The sequence below is a fragment of the Artibeus jamaicensis genome, unplaced genomic scaffold (genome assembly GCF_021234435.1).
Source record: "Artibeus jamaicensis isolate MK-2021 breed Jamaican fruit bat unplaced genomic scaffold, CSHL_Jam_final contig_781, whole genome shotgun sequence".
Taxonomy (NCBI): domain Eukaryota; kingdom Metazoa; phylum Chordata; class Mammalia; order Chiroptera; family Phyllostomidae; genus Artibeus; species Artibeus jamaicensis.
This window is the reverse complement of record NW_026521968.1, coordinates 6,849,798-6,868,048: the sequence shown is the minus strand read 5'-3', so window position 1 is coordinate 6,868,048 and position 18,251 is coordinate 6,849,798. Positions and strand designations below refer to the sequence as shown.

Below are 18,251 nucleotides of genomic sequence, written 5' to 3'. Positions count from 1 at the left end.
AGAAAAAGGAGGTACTTTATTCTGCTCATTGTTCTTCAATATCTAGACGTCGCTGGCATATCCTCCCCGTTCCAATACTTTCTGAACACCCTGACTGAATAATTTTCCTTAAATACTACTATCAATCCATTGCTCCCCTGCTGATTTTGGGAATGCAGCTCTGGAATGTGCTCCCGTTGCCTTCATGACCCACCTTGTGAGACCTCCTGTGACAGTGGCAGCCACGCGTGGCCTTTACCTTCACTCAGTTCACAGCATCACTGAGACCAGGAATCATGAAACCAATGAACTAACCACCACACTTTGTTCTGGTCCCTGGCTTAGAGTTCAAGGCCCCTAAGCTTAGACCAGGGCCATGCTATCTACTCCCACAACCCCACAACACCCCCAATCTTTTTATGTCCAGGCTGTGATTGAGGATTTAATAATTTTTTTTTGCTGCCTTGATCTTATCCTAACCCAACAATACCCAATAAAATAACTGAAATCCAATAAAAACAATTAAAAATGTGACCACCAAACCCTTTCTGCCTCACCTATTTTTCCTGTGAGTTAATCACTAAGGTGGAAATGTTTACTTTTCCCTGTTATTCTCACTTTTACAGTGAAAGCATCATGTGAGAGTGAGGAAAAAAGATAAAGTACTTTTGTTTTAGAAGATAAAGCAAAAGGAATGCAGTAGAGTAACATTAAAAATGTATATTCCTGCCCTGGCTAGTGGCTCAGTTGATTAGAGCATCAAAAGGTTGTGGGTTCAATTCCCAGTCAGGGTACATATCCAGGTTCCAGGTTCAATCCCCAGATGGGGTGTGTACAGGTGTGTAACTGATTGGTGTTTTTCTCATTGATGTCCTCTCTCTATCACCCCACCCCCATCTCTCCCTTCCTCTCTCTCTCTCTCTCTCTCTCTCTCAAATCAACTTAAAAACTATATTCTCAGGCAAGGATTAAAAAAAAATTAATGTATATTCCTAAGATTCATTTAAAGGTCACAAAACCATCAGATTTTAAAACCCTCTAAAATTATTTTTAAAAACAGAGTTGATAATTTTCCACTTGGAAGAGTTTTGGTACAATTATTCCTGCAGAGATGCCCTTAGCAACTCTTACAGATTCTTTTCCATCCTAAAGTATGAGTGCAGTATTACATAGCTCATACTTTAAAACACAGAGCTTCCAACATTACATAAATTTGTTTAAATAAATTGTATGATCATTGATAATACTAACATGAAATATTCCATTCTTTTATTTATATAAATTCCAAACAACTTTTTGGACAACAGAGCAGCAAGCAAATGCAGTCACATGTTTGTGCACATGGGGGCACTCGCTGGCAGCCACTATGAGAACGCCTGGACCGCTTCCTCTAAACCGTGCGGTCAGGCGCGTGGGAGCAGGTTCCTCCCAACCACCGGGAGTTTCCAAGTTCTGCTCTAAACCAGCAGCTCGAGTGCCTGGAAAGGTAAAAGCACCTCGGACGTATGAGTGAAACAAAACTCTGTGACTTCCCTTACCCCCAGTTCCTCACGTGCCCCAATGTACCTCTACCACGGTGGCAGTCCTCTAGGCCTTTGTCTCCCTGCTTCTGACTGTGGGCACCATGCCATCCAGGCTGCGGGCATCAGCCCCTAGATGCCCTCACACATGGAGAGCACAGGTGGCAGAGACCCGAGAGCACAAAAAAGAACCGCTTCAAAGCCCAGAGCCCCTCACCGGAGACCCCTCGTGGTAAGAACACACCTACTGAACTAGCAATAGAACTTAATGTCAATTACTGGCATCAGGAAAACTTCTGTTGTAGTTTTCCTACATTTTGGTAGTCAGCAAAATAAAATGAGCACAAGCTACCTGCTACCAGGGTATACAAAACCAAATCATCAATATGCTTGAGGTCATAGTTTCCTAAGTGAATTAGTCATACATGTTTCATGTACTTCTACATGACAATGGACCAAAAGAAATATTAATCTCTTAATACTTGCTAAGATTGATATAAAAAATATATCTGCCTCAACTTTAAAAGTAATTTTTAAATTAAAAAAAAAATAAACTATTTTCCAAAAGAGAATATCTCTGTACTACAAGGATAGGTTTTAGTTACCTAAAAAATGGATTCACATGCCATGTCTTAGTTTTGGCTAAACGAAGTCTCCCCACATTGCCCGGGAAGTGAACCAGGTGGAGCCCCACGCCCTCTGACAGGTGCTGAGGGTTGAAGGCAAATGTGACCGCTACCACCTCCATGGTATCTGCAGTCTGTGAAGACCCAGGGTACATTAGCCAATATATTCACACGCACAAGCAAAAGAATAAGGCTGCAAGAAAAGAGAGCCAAAGAAGGTTCGTATGGGCATGTTACTTACTTTTTAAATAGGTATTTTATCAAAGTATCACCTTCCAGGGAAATTTAGATTAGAAAATTAATGCTGATTAGAAGGGTAATTTGTCTCAGATTATGCCAAGAAAAAACTCAAGGCCCTGCCTGCAGAGTAACTGAAAGCCAAATAACAAGTAAATACTCTTACGGGTCTCTCTATCAGGTCAATGCACGGCTGCAGATCGAGGCCAAAATCGATGAAGTTCCACTCGATGCCTTCACGCTGGTACTCCTCCTGCTCCAGGATGAACATGGTGTGGTTGAACAGCTGCTGCAGCTTCTCGTTGGTGTAGTTGATACAAAGTTGTTCAAAGGAGTTCAGCTACAATGTTGAAAGAATGATTTTCCAAACATGGGGAGGGGAAGGAAAAACAGGAATAGTCACCTAGTTATCAAAAAACTCATTAGAAGCTAATTAGGTATCATCTACATTATTGCTTCTATCTAATGACAGTGACTAAACTGAGGGGGGGGGTCTTTCTCAATCTCCCCATCACACACACACCCAAGTGTTTGACCTTTGCCAGTGTCAAAAGTGACAGTGCATTGCTCTTATGAAGTGAACTTGAGCATCTTTTCATAAGTTATAGACATTTCTGTTTCCTTCTCTGTGAACTCTGCCCATTTTTCTATTGTGCTATAAATGGGATAAATGGACAATGGATGAATCGATAGGTACAATATTCTTAAAACAATCACCTTCTATATTAGAAGTACTTAACCTGTTTTCCTGCCTTCACACTATTCACACAATAGCATATGCCCATTAATAACCTTTTTCATTATGAAGAGTGATCCTTAATCAGGGCAGGTATAATCAGTCTCCGAGGAATAATTTACAGTCTGAGAAGGCATTCCGGTCTTCTACCCCCACAGAGGTGTTACACTCACTATTTTGGAATGAGGTCATGCCAGCAAGGCTGGGGTGGTGTTTGCTTACTCAAACCCAGTATTTCTAGTGAAGCACAGAAATATTTGCGGATTGCCAATTGTGCTTATTCATGTTTATGTGAACGGGTTTTTGCTCTGCCTTTTCTCTCTGTCTAGCCTGCTATGTGTGGTAGTATTTTTTAAAAATAAATTTCTATTTTCTTCCATATTTAAGCTACCAACTAAAATAATCAATTTTTAAATGGATGATGCATGGTATAAAATTAAAACCGTACAAAGAATTGCACTGCCTCATCATCTCCCTAGAGTCCAGCACTGTCACTTGTTTCTTGTGACCCTTCCAGAAATGTTCTATGCACTTATAAATGTGTGTTGTCTTATTTTATAACTTAGCAGTGTATTTGGAGTTATTCCATATCAGTAAGTTAAGCTACCCCATTCTTTATAACGAGTGCCTAGTGCTCAGTATTATGGGTATCTCATAAGTGACTGAACCAACCTCCTAAAGGTGGGCATTTAGGCTTTTTCTATTCCTTTCCTGTGATGAATAATAATCAATAAGCAACCGTGCCTGTCTAGCATCAACACACATTTTTCTACTGTTTATATATTTATGTGTCAAATCCATACTTTTAAAATTATTTTGATTATGCATTGGTTGTTCTATTTCCCCCTTCATTCCCCTTCACCCTGTACACCTCTCCCCCACCATCCCCCCTTTTAGTTTGTCCACATGTCTCAAGTTCTTTAGATTCTGTATTTCCCCTACTATTCTTGCCCTCCCCCTATTTTCTACCTACCATCTATGCTACTTATTTTCTGTACCTTCTCTCCCCTTCTCCTCCTCCCACTCCCCTGTGGCTAACCCTCCATGTGATCTTCATTTCTATGGTTCTGCTCCTGATCTAGCTGTCCTCTTAGTTTGCTTTTGTTTTAGTTGTAATTGTTAATAACTGTGAGTTTGCTGTCCTTTCACTGTTCATGTTTCTTTAACTTCTTTTTCTTAGATAAGTCCCTTTAACATTTCATATAATAAGGGCTTGGTGATGATGAACTCCTTGAATTTGACCTTATCTGAGAAGCACCTTATCTGTCCTTCCATTCTAAATGAAAGTTTTGCTGGATAGAGCAATCTTGGTTGTAGGTCTTTGGATTTCATGACTTGGAATACCTCTTTCCAGCCCCTTCTTGCCTGGAAGGTCTCTTTGAGAAATCTGCTGATAGTCTGATGGGGACTCCTTTGTAGGTGACTGTCCCCTTAGCTCTTGCTGCTTCTAGGATTCTCTCCTTCATTTTAATCTTGGCTAATGTAATGATGATGTGCCTTGGTGTGTTCCTTCTTGGGTCCAACTTCTTTGGGATTCTCTGAGCTTCCTGGATTTCCTGGAAGTCTATTTCCTTTGTCAGATTGGGGAAATTCTCCTTTATTATTTGTTCAAATAAGTTTTCCACTTGTGGCTGTTCCTCTTCCCCTTCTGGTACCCCTATAACTCAGATGTTGGAGCGTTTAAAGATGTCCTGGAGGTTCCTAAGACTCTCCTCATTTCTTTGAATTCTTGCTTCCTGACTCTTTTCTGTTTGGCCATTATTTGCTTTCTTCTGGTCCACTGCATTGATTTGAGTCCCAGTTTCCTTTTCATTGCTATTGGTGTCCTGTGCAATTCCATTCATTTCAATTAGTTTCGCCTTCATATATTTGTCTAATTTGTGGCTATAATCATCCAGTTCTGTGAGGATCCTGATGACCAGTGTTTTAAACTGTGCGTCTGAGAGTTTTGCTATTTCTTGATTGCTTAGATCTATGGGCTCTGAGGCTTTGAGATCTTGCGACATTTTTGGTCTGTTCTGGCCCTTTAAGTGTGAGAAGCGGTGCCTTGGCCTCCCAGGTCGCTGGGTTGTGAGGTTGTATGTGGGGGCGTGGTCAGAGTGGGGAAATGGCTGCGCCCTCCACTGCTGCTTGCTGTGGGGACCCGCCGGCCTGGTCCAACCGCCCACTCCCTCTCCTGTCCGCTCGTGCACAAATGGGCGACCACAGTCAATACGCAGCACCGCTTCCCCGCTGTCTCCTCCGCGGTCGCTCGCCTGGTGGCTCGCTCGGTTGCTCACTAGGTCCAACCCTGCAGGTTCCGCCTGGATTCCGCGCCTGAGTCCGTCTGACCGAGATTTCCTGTGCAACCCCTCACCAGCCGCTGGTTTCGCCCCTTACTGGTCAGGCTGAAGAATTTGTTGTTAACGGACTTCTGAAAAGTTTAATTTTCCGTGTTCTGGCTGTGTTTTCTGTTGCTAATATTTAGTTGTCTCTAAACTTGGTTGTGTGAGAAGGCACGGCACATCCACCTATGCCTCCATCTTGGCGCGAGTCCTCTGAAATTTATTCTTATATATTTCATCTGTTTGTATTCCAGCTGGAAATAGGATTCTTTCCATTCGTTGTATTTTCTGGTTGTTTATATATAGAAAGGCAATGAAATATCTAAGTTATGGACATTTCTGTTTTCTTCCCTGTGAACTCTGCCCATTTACCCAGCCACCTTTCATGATTGCTCAAATTGTTTACAAATCAGTACAGATTAAAGCCATTTCTTATTGCGGCAGCTGCAGTTTCAGACAAAACTGCTTATACCAGTAACACTACCAATTTCTAAAAATAGACTTAGAAAAGCAATTCCATACCGAATAGTCAAACTAGCACAGTGATCCCAAGGAGTACTTAATTTATTATTTGTTCCTTATGTATATATACAGTCAGCCTATTAAAGGAGAGGTAAAGATATATTTATGAGACCAAAATTTTATCAACTTTTCTTTGCAGGTATATAGCTATTGTACAAGCTTTTGATGGATTGATGGTGAGTAAATGTTTGGAAAAATCTAGTCAGACCAATAATAAAATACACTGAAACCCATCATCACATCCTGTGGTTTTATCTTCAAAACAGAGATCACGACCTCACCTCACTTCCCCATCTCACCTGCCCCCTCCTGACTCCTGAGCCAGCGCCACCCCCCGCCCCAGTCTGCTACAATGAATGGCCAATGGCCTCAGTGGTCTCCATACTTCTGCTTTTGCCCCATACCACACTACAGTTCCCTTTGGTCAGCTACAACTAGTCACACTGGCTTTCTAGAAATCTCTAACATTTGACAGATTCTCTCCCAGACAGGACTGCTGCCTAGAAAACTGCAGAGGCTGGGGCGTCTCCTCCTTCAAGCACGCTTCATGTCCCCACTGGAGAGACACCTCCCATAACTCAGCCGTCCAAGGTGGGTCCCCCCAATTTTCCTGTCACAGCACCCCCTCCACTTCATTATTTACAGTTCTGAGAATTTAATGATTATTTCTCATTCACTGTTTGACTCTCTCCTAGAATGGCAGGGACTATACCTGCTTGTCCACCGTTAATCCCCAGTGCCTGGCACAGCACAGTGAATGTACACAGTGAACCTTAATTAATAGCTGTTATAAGAATAAGCCGAAGGAAGAGCAGGAGGGAAGAGACATACCTCAAAAATTTCAAATCCAGCAATATCCAGGATTCCAATGAAAGATGCTCCCTGGCGTTTGGTCCTATCCAGAGCTTTATTGATACGGTGAACAAGCCAGCGAAAGAGCCGCTCATAGGTAGCTTTTGCCAAAGCTTCTACTGCAAAATCTGCCTATAATTACACAACACCAACCTTTTATTCTGAAAATGATCTCAACAAAGCATTAATGGCTGTTATATGGAGTTTAATGTTCTACAGCACTCAAAAAATTGAAATAGCAATTAAGTGCTTAATCATAGCTCAATTTTACACACCAATAAAGGGTGTCAGTACAATTAAATGTAAACTAGAGATTATGAATTTAAAGGAAGGGTGAAGATGCCCACGGAAAATAAGCCCCTCCCCCTGTCCCTGGGGTTCTGTGCAGCACATCTGCTTGGAGTCTTACAGGAGTCCGCCAGGAAACGGCGAACCCCACTCCTGTTCCTGAGGCTGCGCCGCCCAAGCAGGGACGGGGGCAGGATCCTCCCTGCTGGGTGGGCTCCAGAAGTATACAGTTTTGTTCCCCTGGAAAATCTGTCTACCTGGGGAAAACTCAAGGTGGTATCTCAAATTTCCTTTAATAAAAAAAAGTCAGCTTTAAAATTTTTCTAAAAAAACAAAAAACAAAAATATGTGAGAAAAAAAAATTCAGTTAGTACCAAGAAACGTCCACACCATACAGAGTTAACTGATTCAGTTTGTTACAGGCCAATCATTCAAACAAATGCATAGTAATTAACGATAAGCATACTTGTTCTTTGGTCTGGGCTTTCTGCACATAGTCTCGGCCGACCTTGATCCGGGGCGTAAGGATAGCCCGGGTGAACTCCATCACGTTCATCCCAAGAAGATGGCAGAGCTTCTGCGCAGCTAGAGTGTAAAAAAGTCTCCTAAATACTAGACTCCTAATTATTATCTGGTCACAGTCACTTGAAAAACCTTTAATAATCAATTAATTACATAATCAATACAATGTAATTTAATTTAATATAAAAATTAATGATTGTTAATTTACGTCAAGAAATAAACTACATGAAAGTTTTAGGTCTGATGAAAAAGCACCTCATTCTTTCAGATGAATAACACTCACTTTAGGCTGTGAGAGATGGTTAGCCAACAATGACTTATTATGGCTAATAATGCAGGTCACCAAGTCTTAGAACCCATAAGGTAACACACAGAATGAGAGAAACGGTGTTGATTCCAGTTGAAATCATCATGTTACTAAGATAACTGGGTATGCTCACATAATGATCCTAATAACATTTTAGTAGGCAAGAAATCTAAAAGCTTTAGAAAAAGTAATTATGTGAATACATGGCTATCCATGCAGCTCCCAGCACATCGCTGTGACTTCCATTACCGTTGATTCTCATCAGCGTTAGGGCACCTGCCTCACCAGAAGTTCACTGTCTAATATGCCAAGGTCCAAGGAGTGTACAAATTATTACAATTACTTTTGAATTAAGTGTTAAAAAACAATAAAATTCTCAAGGGTAAGCATACTTTGCATTATATTTATTATGAGCGTAACCTACCCAAGTTATTTCAAAGCCCTAGTCCAGGCTAGCTGTTGGCCCCTGACCAGGTGCCCTGTCTGGGCCGGGCTGGACCAGGTGGGCTGGGCCTCAGCGAGCACTTCCTCTGCTCTGGGACTCTTCTCACAGCCTCTCACTGACTGCTCTGCCTGAGCTGCACGGTCTTGGCTCCTTTTAGTTAGTGTATGAATGCACACGTATATGTATTGGGCAGGAAGTTAAAAAATATGAAGTGCCAAAGGGAAATTGCCCATACGCCTTTGCTTTGCATCATGATAAATGCCATTTTAACAGTTAACAAATATACTTCACAGTGTGGTTATATCTTGGTTTACTTCATTCTATTGGATATTTTAAGGTAGCTCCCTTTTTGCCATTAAAATGCTGAAGCACGTATCTTTCGGCACAATGTATGTTCTGTCTACCTCTTATTCCTTCTTACTGAGACTGACTACTTCAAAGAGCCAAGCTTAGGGGGAAAAGTCCCAGAAGTAAAATAAAACACAATAATTAAAGCCTAGGAAACAGAAAACTTACTAGTCATCTGGGCCATGGCAAGTACACTTGGACTTTATGATGTTATCATAAAGAAATGTGACTAAATGTTTAAACAGACGTCGGAACTTATTCATCTTATGGAGAGATGGCACCTTGAGGGCTGAACACTTACTGCAGGGTTGAAAAGTGCTGCTCAAGGAAGAATAAATCAGCAACAAATGAGACTGATTCTGACGGGCAGGAGGAAACAGGGCAGAAAGGGTGGAGGGAGGGGACAGAGTGGAAAAGATGGTGGTTGGGGGAAACAAAATAAAAGAGAACTACACATTTTTCTGTAGTTCTGACTTTTTGAATTATTTATATGTCGCATATACTAAAAAATAAGCAAACAAAGGATGGTAGTGGGAGGTACAAAATGCAATGAACAAATCAATGACGCTACCTACAGTATGAATGAAAACATGTGAAGGCAGCGAGAAGAGTGCAGCAGTGTTTTGACTACACACTCTAATGCTAAAGAACCGCACAGATACTGCGCACTGAGTAGCATGTTTGTTTTTCAGAGGGTTAGATGTCAGTGATTATGAAGCTACTTTACGGGTATTCTAGGATCGAACGAAAGTAAACAAATAGATCGTAGAGAAGCCAGATTTCTTGGTGTCAGAGAAAGGGGTTTCAAAGAAAGCGCAGGAGATGGCTAGAGTAAACCTTTAGTGTTGGATCAGTGTAAGTCTGCGGTCTTTAATATACATACACACAAAAATGACAAGAGGATTGTGAGACTATGTGTGTGTCCTCTGAGAGAAGCCAGAAACAAACGAGACCCTCGCACCACCAGCACCCAGACCCTGGAAGTGAAACACCATTCTTCAGTGTGAGGAGAGAAAAGGCCAATGCCAGGGCCGGGGGTGGAAAAATACAAGATGAGGCTGGAACATTTTGTGGTGCCATAAAGTAAGAAACTGCTTTTTAAAAAAGTGACAGAGTTGTAAGCCCTGGCTGGTGTAGCTCAGTGGATTGAGCGCGGGCCTGCAAACCACACGATTGCGGTTCGATTCCCAGTCAGGGCACATGCCTGGGTTGCAGGCTGGTTCCCTGCAGGCCAATTCCCAGCAGGGGGACGCACAAAAGGCAACCATACATTGATGTTTCTCTCCCTCTCTCCTTCTCACCTTCCCCTCTAAAGATAAATAAATAAAATCTTGTAAAAAAAAAAAAATCTTAAAAAAAAAAAAAAAAAAAAAAAAACCTAAAAAAGTGACAGAGTTGTGTCAAAATAACCTAAGAGCTAACCTGAAGGGGTTCTAACTTCTAATGACCAAATCTAGGACAAGGTAAAATAAATAACTATAAAATGAATTGCAAACCCATAGAATTGTTTAAATTAGAGTCCATGTGTCTATACTAATATAAATAATTAAATAAATAAATAAGTGAAAGCTCTTCCTTACAGTAGAATTCCAGGGAATAACTATAAAAGAATGATGTAAATAGAAAGTTATCACTCCACATATACCACAAGCAATACTGTTTCAGGTAAGAATCATAAATGGATGCTGTAAGTCAGGGGTGTCAAATTCGTTTTCACCTGGGGCCACATCAGCCTTGAGGCTGCCTTCAAAGGGCCTAATACAATTTTAGGGCTGTATAAGTGTAACTACTCCTTAACTAGGGGCAAGGAGCTTGGCGCTGCCAGGTAGAAACAAGGTGCCAGGCCGGATAAAACAAGGTGGAGGCTGGATCCAACCCTCGGGCTTCGTGTTTGACACCTGTGCTCTAACTAGTAGGTCAAAAAGTGTCTCCCTCCCTCCTCTCCCAAGTGCTTGTTACACAGGGGAAATAGTAATCTGATAGGGGAGAAACCTAGCAGACTCTACCTTAGCCAAGCGATAAAGTTAACATCCCCAAAATGAGGCAAATTGACATAGCCTCCTGATACAATGTGTCAAGAAGGACACAGAATTACTTCTGTGATATTCATATCAAGTGCGTAACCTGAATTTAATCAGGAAGAAACATCAAACAAACCCAAAAGCAGGAACACTTTTCAAACTATTGATAACTGGCTGGCATTCTTCAAAAGTGTCAAAGCCACAAGAGACAAAGACTGGGCCTCTGTTCCAAGGTAAAACCAGTCAGAACTCAGTAGCCGCAGCTCTCGTCTCCTCCTGTCCACCAATTCCTAATGCTCCCCAGTGCTTCGGCACAGCCTCCGGCACCACGTTTTGTCCTGCACGTTCCCTCTTCCCTCATTTATGACATCAGATTGGCCGTTTCGCAGGCTCGCAGCCTTGTGGAAATGCTTCAGGAGTGTATTGTATGTTTGCACTGAAACATATTGTGGGAGAACAGAACAACAAACCATCTAACTACAAACATAAGATCTCATCATTGTCCCTTTCCAGGGCCATCCCCACAAAGAGCTGGCAGACAGGTACCTTACGTAAGATTCCATCCACCTGGTTAACACTGTGTGACCCACCTTGGAAATCCCCAGAGGCTCTTCCTCACCCAAGTTATGGACCCACCTAAGCTGCTTTTCCTTATGAATGGCTGGTCTTGGCTCATGTTTCACAGCTTCCTAAATCCTCTCAAACAAGCAGCAGCTGGCCTCCAGGTAAGAGCCGCCGGCCCGGAACTAGCTGCCTAGATTCACAGCTTGGCTACACCTGGAAATCTCCAAGCCCAGCACAAGTAGCAGCCATCTCAGATTGCTTTATAACTCAGGCAGGATGGCCCTGGGCAAAATTCAGGTGGCAGCTGATCTCGGCTTGCACCCCCCAGAAAACCCCAGGGCCAGCACACCCAGTGGACAGCTACAGACCACGTCAGAGCACCACCACCCTGCCCCAGCACAGCTGATCCTCCACAGAGGGTGGAGGTTGGTGGACAGTGGTCACAGCCAATCCTTATAGCTGACTGTCCTGGGTAAACCCCTCCCATTGATACGCCAACAGCAAGCAAGGCTCAACTATAAGAAGAGGGTGTACTCAGCCCACGTGAAGAATGCACCTCAAGTAACCATCTTGGGTGATGGGGGAGGCTGTGCCACTGGACCCTACAGGACACTTACTACTTTAGGCCACACCGCCAAGACACGGAGTCAAAGCAGATCTATCTATTACACAGGGAGGATGCCAAAATGAAGGGACGAAGAAACATGGCCCAAATGAAAGAATAGATCAAAACTCCAGAAAAAGAGCTAAACTAAATAGAGATAATCAATCTATCAGATGCAGAGTTCAAAACACTGGTTACAAGGATGCCCGAGGAACTTAGTGAGGACCTCAACAGCATAAAAAAGATCCAGTCAGAAACAAAGGATGCACTAATTGAAATAATGAAAAATTTATAGGGAAACAACAGTAGAGTGGATGAAGCTGAGAATCAAATCAATGATTTGGAACATAAGGAAAACAAAAAACAACCATCCAGAACAACAGAAAAAAGAGAATCTGAAAAACAAAGATAGTGTAAGCAGCCTATGGGACGACATTAAGCAATCCAACATTCACATCATAGGGGTACCAGAAAGAGAAGAGAAAGAGCAACGAGAATTTGGAAATCTATTTGAAAAAATTATGAAGAAAAACTTCCCTGATTCGGTGAAGGAAATAGACATGCAAGTCCAGGAAGCAGAGAGTCGCAAACAAGATGCATACAAAGAGGCCCATGCAGACACAGCATAATTAAAATGTAAATGTTAAAGATAAAGAGATGGGGGGGTAGGAAGGGGAGAATGGGTGAGAATTAAGGGTATTAAGAAGTACAAATAGGTAGTTACAGGGGAAATGGAGCAGCCAAAGAACTCACAGGCATGTCTCATGAACATGACCAAGGCTGGGGGCATTGCCTCAGGAAGTGGGCGGTGGTGGGTAGAGGGGATTAAGGGGGAAAGATTGGGACAACTGTAACAGCATAATCAATAAAATATAATAAAAAAAGAAATACAAAATCATCAGTCATCAGTTTACCTGTATTTTCTGGCATGGAAGCTTGATCAGTGTTTCGCTCCTTTTTGAAAGAAATATTTCCAAACTGAAGGACTGAAGATACTACTTTAAGCATTGCTTTATTAAAAAGAAAAAAAACTAATAAAAATATTGCATCAACATACAGCAGAGACACATTCTAATTTATTGACTAAAAATTAGCTGTACAAAACTTTTCAGTGAGATATGCCTCAGGATTTCATAAAATTACAGGCAGTTCTCAGTTATGCAATCCTTTTCTAGTTTAGGTTATTTACCCCCAATTTAGGTCTTATTTAAATGAGTAAATGAGTATCAGAATCTTAAGAGAAATCCCACATACACAGAATCTCTTCATGAGAGAAGCCCATTATATGCATTGCTTCCATTGTCTCCTGAAAGTTATCTTTGTCTTGCTGTCCCGGAATGGGAATATAACCATTGGAGAGAAATCTGTAGTTATTGAATCCTTCAAGAAGCAAATCGGCTAAAAGAAAATAGAATGGAATACAATAGGTAAATACTCAACAGCAGGCTGAAGCATGCCCACCCCCAGGCGGCACTGGCAGCCCCGGAGAACAGGAGCTCACCACCCTGCCGTCGCCCCCACGTCCTTCCTACCCCCGCACTTTCTCTTTCTTTAGATATTCGTGGTAAATAAACACACACAGTTTTCCATCATCTGTATCAGGACCAGAAAATAATAATGTAAACTGCAAACATCTCAACTAGAGTTTGGGGGACGGTGGTTTATATAATACTGTATTTGAAATCAGATAGTGGCAAAGGATGTAGCTTTTCCAGAAAACTAAAACCTTATTGTTTTCAGATTTAAATATGTATTTTACAAAGCTTTTAATCCATATTCCTTATTCTTATTTTAGCATGTAATTAATAGCAAACAATACAGGATCAACATGAAGATTAGGTGGATGTAAGACAAGGTCGCAGATACAGAGGGATGAGCCAGGCACGCCCGGCCAAAGCCCTGAAACCAGCTCTCCCAGCCAGTCAGCGGCAAATCTGCTTTTGCACGATGTGCAACATACGACTTGTATAATACTATGACAGAATATTATAATGGATACCCCCATTGCCTACTTGTACTTTAGGGACCACAGGTTAGAGAAAACTTAATCTTTTGATAAACACGTTTCCTTGAGAGCAGAAGGATGTTTCTCGGGAGGGGTCAAAATAGACAGGGCTATTTAATCCCTGTAATGGATGTTATCCCATGCTCACAGCTTTCTTTGTAATGCTCACCTACAGATAATTTCTGATCATCCTGGCCCTTAATTCTTATCAACATCACATTTTATTAACTTCAACTGTGTACTGCTTGCTTTCTTTTTCTCTATCTTTAACACTTTGATTTTACTTTTTTGATCATTACTATTGCAGAGTTAACTCACCATCTGGTAGCCTAAGGGTTTTCTTCTCTTCAGCATCGCTTGCTATAACGTAATTTTAGGACTGTATAAATGTAACCACTCCTTAACTGTTAAGGAGTTGAAATTACATTCAACCCTTTGCAGGTCTTCTAATCAACTTCTGGGTTCAGTGCTTTCACAGCAAAAGCATTTTATTGAGAAAGCCTACACCTCTGATGGGAAAAGCAGAGCTGTGCATGTATCTATTTGTGAGAGTTAGAGAACGTATATAACTGTCACACAAAAGCATTGAATTTGAGACTCAAGAAAAACCAGAAAGTTGTGCATCTTCTCTTCTCCCTCAAATACCCAGCAAATTTCTGATCCAGAACAGAATTCTACATTTTACCCTGCTCAGGCCCACGCATCTAGTTCTTGTGATTCATGACCAAAAAACCCCCAACAACAACAAAAAACAAAAACCCACAAAAAACCACAGAAAGAAAGAAAATCTACCATAGGCTCTTCTTACTACTGGTAGAAGCATAACATATATTTAATGGTTAATCTAGTAATACAAATGTTTATTCAACTAAATTTTTTAAGGAAATTAATTTTTTTCTTATATTTATATAAATGTTGACACAGAAACCTTATGAAAATGCATCATTTCTCTTCTCATTTAATGAGATGTTTTAAAGAGAAGCAAAAGGACAAGAAATAACATAACAGCACCCATATGCCTGCCACTTAAAAGTATTTCCCCCTGGGCACTGAAATTCAGTTTCATTTTCATATTCATAATGTGACCAGCTAGAATTTTGAGAGACATTTATTTCCCCAAATGTTTCCCTCTCGAAAAAAAAATTAACATTAACAGATATTTAAATGAATGTGAAATAGTAAAAAATGTTGTAACGTACACTTCAGGTGTTCTCCTGCTCCGGATAACAGCTGGTAAAAGATATGAAAAGTACGCTCATCCTTTGCTTGACGAACAGCACGAGATTTTTCCAGAAGGTCTGAGCAAAGACGGTTAAGGGTTAAATTGAAAAGGTGGTGCTCTTCCTGTGGCTCTTTAATTTATAAAACATTTTCTCTCTCTGATATATATCAACTAACCTGCAAGAAACTTTGTAAACAAAGAAAAGAAAGAAAATACATGCAGCTTATGTTTCTCACTACTGGACTAATAGGGAGTGTAAAGCTCAGCGTGCTCCCCACACCCACTCAGCCCCACACTGCTCCTGACCTGTATTATATTCAAAGAACACAGCACCATACAAGGGACTGTAAGAATCTATAAAAAATGATGTTGAGTTATTTAAGACAGGAAAAGCCTTATAATATCAGAATTATCACAATTTTACAAGTAAGGAAACCAAGACACAAAGACATTACTTAAAATAGCAAAGGTAGTAAGTGTTAGAGCTAGGAATCAAAACTCAAACTCCAAAATACATGTGCTTCTCCACTGGGCTACCCATGAGAGCCCCCCCTCATCAAAAGCTTCACAGAAGTGGTGCCAGCCACTTACCACCCATCACCTCACGCACATTTTCTACACGATGCCTCAAGAGACCCAGGACTGGAAGACCTATTGGCCTTCCTTCCACATACACTCTAGAGACCCGCCACTGCCAGGACTTGGAGCCTGCCGCTGCCCACTCTGGCCGGGCTTCCACGGTGCAAGCTGCCCTGCCCCAGTCAGTTCCTCCTTCGGAGCACGCACACCTGCTTGTGTATTCGAAGCACGTGCCTGAGACCTGTTTGGTCCGCCCTGCCTTGCTGCTCCCGGGCTGTCACTGGGTCCACAGTCACACTGGGCTCTCACACCCCCCCCCCCCGTTTCACTGCTTGGGAAGATGACCGCCACTGCTGGGGCCACCAACTGATTTAATTCTGTTTGTGCCCCACGGCCTGAAATTTAAATCACACTATACCAAACACATCCTCCACATTTGGTAAAAAGCACACTCAGATGAATGATGCCACAGCAAACCAATGAGAAGAAACTCGAGCGCCAGTCCCATCATTTTCAAGTGTTTGTGTTTTCTGGCTGAATGTATTTAGAAATGTGAAACACAGTTCTGTATTCACAAGAAAATGTCGATCTATCCTGTAACTGAGGGACAGGAACAACACACTGCTATCACTGGAAGTCACTCTAACAAGCATCAGGACCTGTCATCTGCAGCCCTTCCTAACCGGCACAGTACCAATCCAGAACCATTTCTATTTTACTATCTCTTCAATTAATTCTATGTAGACCTATCATTTCTTAGGACTAGTCTATGTATTTATTTTTCCCCTTTAGTTTTATTTTGCTTAACACTACCTGAAATTGCTTTAACTCTGTACTTTTATTGTATAAGGCTCATTTCAATGGGCACATGCCCACCCTATGAACCTCAGAGACGGACGGTAAAAAGCAAGTGGACACAACAGCAACTGAAGAGTAGCTCCATATAACGACCGTCAGGTAATCCTTGCCTCAGCAGGGCTCTCCACCTCCTCGGCCATGTCATTAGGTTACAACCTGGCGTTACAAACAAACAACAATTAAACATCACTTTGGACTTAATATTCAGTAGCTGGAAGTATCTGACCAGGTCGAAGTCTCTCTGGGCTGGAGTCTAACATCTTGATCGTGGGAGTGATATCACAAAGGGCTGCTCTGTGGCCAGGGGAGGATTAGATGACTCTTTAGCTTGGATTATACTGTCTGAAAAAGGATACATGTTTCAATGTTGGCCCCAACGATATAGCCAGTTACATCAAAGTTGATCCGAATAAATTTGCCCTGAAAATAAATTACAAAGAAGAAACTGAAAATAAATAAGGACATACAGGATCTGAATACTATCATAAAATAATAAGCCCAGGTGCCCTGCAAAGTATCCATGAGTTGGTTACATAAATGAACCTTAACTATTGCCTCAAATGAAAAAGAAGAAAGAAAAAGCCTCAGTAAATTCCAAAACAGTAGCAGTAGGCCAGGCAACCTTCCTGGACTATAGCATAATAAAAGTGAAACTCTAATAGTCAAGAACTTTTAAAAAATTGATGTCAGCCTTATGAACTGGGAGAAAATTGAAACTACCTTAGATACCCATTGCTTAAGCCACCCCCCCAAAAAAAATTTTGTCTTTGTTCTTCAAAAGACCCTAAAAAGAATAGATAAAAAATAATTAGGCCTTATAAATACTTGGAACGCCTCAAAAAAGAAACTCAGAAACTAAAATCGGGTCTTGATGTTATACTGTGCATTAAAATTCTTTACACATTTTAAACAGCTGTATTATCTATACACTACTTCATCAAGTTAATAATAAATTGCTATTTTTAAGAGACAGTAGTCAAAAGACAACATTATTACTTAAAGTTGCAAGGAATACATTGTCAATGTAACTATTTAAGGAAAAACTTTCTCAAACTCATTTTAACACTGCAGAAAGGTTAATCAAAATCATATGGCATCACATAATTCTCACTTAAGAAAATAAAGAATTCATTACATAGAGATACAGACTTTCCGATTTCAACATGTCTAACTTTTTATTATGTATATATCAACATGCTGTTTAAGCTTTCTATTTCTTATAGTATTTCCTATTCATTTTTCCTGATCACCTAAATTAGATGTCCAAATTCATTAAACAAGATAATCTTGACAAATAAGACAAAGTTATTATATTGATAACTTAGAACTCTAATAAATTTAAAATATAAAACTGAACATTACCTCATTTTATACTAAGTAAATTTATTTTTTTCCTTACTTCTAGGGAAATTATAAAATAGAAAAGAAAGTCAAGGGAGAAGTGGAAGAAACAAAGGGTTTTGGCTTTTTGAACAGGTAAGCTAAAAAAAAATGTCTCAAAATAATTTATACATGTGGTCAGTAACTTGAATAAAAGAAGTCACCAACATACAACATCTGATTTCATCATTGGTACCCCCGTCAACTCTGCTTGCTCCCTTTCTTCTTGTAGCTGACTGGTGCCCACCACTGTTCCAGCCAACACGGAGAGTGCAAAGAGGTAGCTTTTGGCTAAATGAGAATGGTCAGGCA

General features: G+C 41.0%; 1 protein-coding gene across 3 annotated transcripts in view; it reads right to left on the bottom strand.

The window, feature by feature from the left end:
* Nucleotides 1-18,251, bottom strand: part of MYH10 (myosin heavy chain 10) — a 147,753-nt gene that overhangs the window by 58,218 nt on the left and 71,284 nt on the right. For all 3 annotated transcript variants that reach the window (XM_037164952.2, XM_037164953.2, XM_037164954.2), the window contains exons 7-13: nt 16,916-16,979; nt 15,100-15,198; nt 13,150-13,293; nt 12,810-12,905; nt 7,551-7,669; nt 6,776-6,928; nt 2,529-2,702 (exon numbers count right to left, since the gene is read on the bottom strand). In XM_037164952.2, coding sequence (XP_037020847.2) covers nt 2,529-2,702; nt 6,776-6,928; nt 7,551-7,669; nt 12,810-12,905; nt 13,150-13,293; nt 15,100-15,198; nt 16,916-16,979 — 849 coding nt within the window. The remainder of the gene's footprint in view (nt 1-2,528; nt 2,703-6,775; nt 6,929-7,550; nt 7,670-12,809; nt 12,906-13,149; nt 13,294-15,099; nt 15,199-16,915; nt 16,980-18,251) is intronic.